General features: G+C 45.1%; 1 protein-coding gene across 4 annotated transcripts in view; it reads left to right on the top strand.

Annotated features, from left to right (window-relative positions):
• LOC116056232 (echinoderm microtubule-associated protein-like 6) overlaps window positions 1–5,000 on the top strand; it is a 134,183-nt gene that overhangs the window by 95,540 nt on the left and 33,643 nt on the right. For 2 of the 4 annotated variants that reach the window (XM_031308389.2, XM_035992015.1), the window contains 4 exons: window positions 477–491; window positions 3,590–3,668; window positions 4,180–4,309; window positions 4,494–4,592. In XM_031308389.2, coding sequence (XP_031164249.1) covers window positions 477–491; window positions 3,590–3,668; window positions 4,180–4,309; window positions 4,494–4,592 — 323 coding nt within the window. The remainder of the gene's footprint in view (window positions 1–476; window positions 492–3,589; window positions 3,669–4,179; window positions 4,310–4,493; window positions 4,593–5,000) is intronic. The other 2 variants (XM_035992016.1, XM_035992013.1) reach the window with 1 other exon arrangement.

Raw genomic sequence — 5,000 nt, 5'->3', positions numbered from 1 at the left:
AAATCGGCCCAAATTAAAGCCCACGGCTCCTCTGACTGACGACGGCACGGAACACACCGAACAGACTCGAGTCACCGACCTCGCCAGACTGTCCAACGGCCGATAATTGGGTTGGTGTGTCAGCGCCTTAAAAGAATGTATCACCACTCCCTCAGTCAATATGGCTGAATGCACTACTTCCATGTTTAAAGTGACTTTATAGCCAAAATAAACACCTTAGCAACAAGATGCTGTTTTGCAGAAGAGGAGATTCTTATTGTTTTTGTAAATTTGCTGAGTTCAGGTTTTGGAAAACTTTAGTTTACACTTTGTTAACTTCCTGTAGTGGAAAAGGCCTAAAGGTGTCCAAGTTTCTAACCCAGAGAAACTTGTATTTGTCCCTTTGTGGTACCCTTACTTCCTGAGTGTTGCTCTCCGGCCTTGCTCGTAGAAACTCCTAATATCTGTGTTGTGTTTTGACTTGCATTCCCCTGGAGGCAGGGCATTGTCAAGTAAGTATGACCCGATACTTACTGTGTAGATGATGTTCAGACTGGCTGAATGCCAGTATGATAAGTACTGTGTATATAATATAATATAATATATAATATATAATGTTACAAAAACATTACATTATTACATGTCATTTAGCTGACACTTTTATCCAACACGACTTCCAATTAAGTGCTTTCAATCTTGAAGATGCAAACTCAGACAACAAGTAGTAAGTGCAAGTACATTAGAGCTCCTGCACACTGGCTGCATGGCGTGAGCGTGGCGTTTCTGTTGCGTGTCAGTTGCATGGCGGCTGCGTGGCGTTTTCTGTCTTTGCACACCAGAAACGCGTGTTCTTCAACTTTATTTTGTCAATATTTTTGTTTGCACATATTTCGATATATATATATATATATATATATATATTATAATTCAATTCCCTTTCCTGAGATAATAAAGTCCATGTTATTGTTTTATCTGCATTTATGTCAGAACCTAGAGACTTTCAAACATCAAAATGTCATTTATTAAATGTATTCATGTCTAAATGACATATAAACATCTTTTCGTATTCTATTTTGCCTGGACACGCTTCCACACGCAGGCAGTGTGCAAGCTCTAACCTGTTAACATGGGAGCAGAAATAAAAACGGATATGCCACGCAGCTGACACGCTCACACCACGCAGGCAGTGTGCAGGAGGCCTTAGCTTTAAATAAGCGAAACTACAAAGAGCCATAGGAAAGTGCAGCTTTAAGAATATATATATACACACATTATCTGAGGTGCAGCCGGAAGAGATGTGTTTTCAGCCTTTGGCAGAAGATGTGTAGGCTTTCGGCCGTCCTGATGTCAATAGGGAGCTCATTCCACCATTTAGGAGCCAGGACAGCAAACAGTCGTGATTTCGTTGAGTGATTAGTTCTCCCTCGCTGTGAAGGGGGAGCAAGCAGCTTGGCTGATGCAGAGCGGAGCGGGCGGGTTGGGGTATAGGATTTGACCATGTCCTGGGGCGTTCGTGGCCCTGTATGCAAGTACTAGTGTCTTGAAGTGGATGCGGGCAACAACTGGTAACCAGTGAAGAGAGCGGAGGAACGGTGTAGTGTAGAGGGTGACACAGGAATCAATTGTCGCTCCAGAACCCACGAAAATACTCCTGTCATATCCCGATCACTTGACTGCCCCCCCCCCGACTACCTTGATCTAACATGCCAGAGGCTGTTCACCTTGGAGACCTGCTGCGGATATGGGTCCTGTCCTGCAAAATCCCGTCCCGTCACCCGGCGGAAAAGAGAGAACGAAAAAGAGACGTTATCAGTCGCTGTCTGGAGGATCACTAGCCAGTTGATATCGCGTGTGTGCGTTTGGTTAATCGCAGTCAAATCAAGGTTGCCTCGAAATTTAGGCTACACTATACATGCATTACCTGCAGGCCTAGGCCATTTCATTACGTACTTCCTAACGGAGATCTTCTCACACTCAAAACACACATTTCTCCATTCCGTTCCCACCCGTTCCCATTGATTTCTATGCTCTATTCACGTTATTCACGTTACCAACCGTGAAATATGTCTCCCGTACCGCGAGACTGGAGAGTTCCGAAAAATGGTCACCCTCTAGTGTAGTGTGAGAGAACTTGGGGAGGTTGAAGACAAGTCTAGCTGCTGCGTTCTAAATGAGCTGCAGGGGCCGGATGGCACATGCAGGCAGGCCAATCAGGAGGGAGTTGCAGTAGTCTAGACGTGAGATGACTAGAGCCTGAACCAGAACCTGAGACGCCTTCTGCGTTAGAAGGGGACGTATCCTTCTGATGTTGTGCAGCATGTATCTACACGATCGGGTAGTTGCAGCAATGTTGGGAGTGAAGGAGAGTTGGTTGTGAAGTGTCACACCCAGGTTTCTAACAGTCTGGGTGGGGGCTACCACAGAGTTGTCAATTGTTATAGTCAGGTTCTGGGTAGGAGAGCCCTTCCCCGGAAGGAAAAGGAGCTCAGTCTTGTCAAGATTGAGTTTCAGATGGTGTGTGGACATCCAAAAAGAGATGTCAGTCAGACAAGCCGAGATACGTGCTGCTACCTGCGTTTCAGACTCCGGAAAGGAGAGAATTAGTTGGGTGTCATCTGCGTAGCTGTGATAAGAAAAGCCGTGCGAGTGAATGACAGACCCGAGAGAGTTGGTGTACAGAGAAAAGAGGAGGGGACCCAGGACTGATCCCTGAGGAACCCCAGTTTTGAGTGGGCAAGGTTCTGAGATAGATCCTCTCCAAGTTACCCGCTAGGTTCGGTCTGCCAGGTAAGATGTGAGCAAAGAGAGTGCAAAAACCAAGTAGCAAACAGCAAAAGGCAGCAGAATGAGCAAAATCAACAGAACAAACGCAGTCAATTTAACCTTAAGGCAGCAGATCCAATGGCAGTGGGTAGAGAAGCCTAATAAAGTAAGTGCTTATCTTAATATCTAGCTGTCTAGCAGTAAGTCTCATCAGAAATGCACTCTAAGTCTGGTCGGATTTGAGCTGGTTTATGTAACTGGCTACAGGTGAGGAGGCCCCACCCTAGCTAAAAACAAGGAAATAAAAGTAAATAAATAACAATTCCTTTACAAACCTTGAACCAGGACTAAAAAACTGCATGTTGGCCTGTTAACACAATTAGCAACGCTAGCATGTTAGCTCGACAGCCCGAAAACAAAACCAAGCACCTGTAGCATGGTAGCATTTTGTTAGCATGTAGCTAAAACACACAGCTGGTCACATTATAGTTTCTCTGAGGCGTGAGGCGTGTGTGTGTGTGTGTGTGTGTGTGTGTGTGTGTGTGTGTGTGTGTGTGTGTGTGTGTGTGTGTGTGTGTGTGTGTGTGTGTGTTTACACTCTGTGTCATCTTTGTGTGGGCGGCATGTTTAGATGAACGGTGTCTGGCTCCGAGCAGCAGAGGTCTGTGGAGATCCACAGTTTGTCATTGGTCAAGTTTTATTCCATGAAGTATAAGAAAGCATCCGTCTAGACCTGTCTGTCTCTCTGTCTGTCTGTGTGCAGACTGACCATGTTGTCTCGCTGTCTCCACCTGTCTTTCACTCAGGTTGATTGATTATTTGATTGACAGCCTGATTGTTCCTCCAGGCCTCCTGTGAGTCGAGCAGCGCCGCAGCCGGAGAAACTCCAGAAGAACAACATCTCCAAGAAGAAGAGACTGGTGGAGGTATGTCCGTCTCTTTCTTTCTTTCTCGCTCTGTCTGCCTGTCTGTCTGTCTGTCTGTCTGTCACTTTTTTGGTGTTTTTTTTTATTGTTTTTGTCAATTATTTAACAAGTTTTTTTCACTTTTTTCCAATTTTTTTGTCACTTTTTTCAGCGTTTAAAAATATGTTTTTGTCGATTTTTTTCCTGCGTTTTTGTAGCTTTTTCCAAAAATTTTCACTTTTTTCAACGTTCTTTTGTCACAGTTCTGATATAGAAAGTTAACTCACATGTCTCTGAACGCACACATGCACGGATGGCGACACAGATGACAACTATACACTTCAGAAATATTTACGATGTGCTCTCTCGGCCACTCTCACTACTAACTTAGAAAACAAACTGTATCAGCCAGTGCATACCGGTGTCTTCTCTGTGACCCCAAAACAAAGGCGCTGATTGGCTAATCCCTGTTACAAGTCCTTCTTTACAGTCTGTCTGTCCCCCTGTTCACGCATCTCCCCCTCTCTTGTAGGACCTGGTTTTGGATCATGTCTTTGGTTTTCGGGGCTTTGATTGTCGCAACAACCTGCACTACCTCAATGACGGCACCGACATCGTCTACCACACTGCCGCCACTGCCATCGTCCACAGTCTCAGCAATGGTAATCATGGCAACGCACACAGTCCTAACACTGAGCTCATTAAAACCAAACCAGAGAATTAAAAAAATAAACTTGTCCAGGAGGTGCAGTAGTTGACGGACACGCCAGTTTCTGCAGTTAGGAATCAAACCTGCAACCTTTCAGATCAAAGTAATGTGTTCATGTGTCTTCTTCTGCTGTGCAGGAACTCAGAGTTTCTACCTGGAGCACACCGACGACATCCTCTCTCTGACCGCCAACCAGCACCCGAAATACAAGAATATCATCGCCACTGGACAGATCGGTACACTGAGAGAGTGTGTGTGTTTTGTGTGTATGTGTGTGTGTGTGTGTGTGTGTGTGTGTGTGTGTGTGTGTGTGTGTGTGTGCGTGCATGTATGCTGTAGGCGGAATTTGTCCAAATAAGGTCCTATGGTCTGTCAAATCTGACTCCTATTAATTAATTCCCACGCCTTCTTTAATTGGACTTACGTTTACCATACACAAGGATCAATCGGAGACGATGAGTTCAGTTAGTCAAATTTACTGAGTCCAGCATAAGAGTTACAAACACAGCTGTGGGTTCACAAACAGAATCTAAGTTTCCCTAGCAACAGACATGAAGTCAGAGCTCAGTCCACCAAGATCTCATCTGAAGTGTGAGCCCTGATCTATCCTCTCCCTTAGGCTTTTATGCTCCCCTCACAGGGGG

Source organism: Sander lucioperca, chromosome 15, assembly GCF_008315115.2.
Source record: "Sander lucioperca isolate FBNREF2018 chromosome 15, SLUC_FBN_1.2, whole genome shotgun sequence".
NCBI classification, from domain to species: Eukaryota; Metazoa; Chordata; class Actinopteri; order Perciformes; family Percidae; genus Sander; species Sander lucioperca.
Note: the sequence above shows the minus strand (reverse complement) of the source record. Positions and strands in the feature narration are given on the sequence as shown.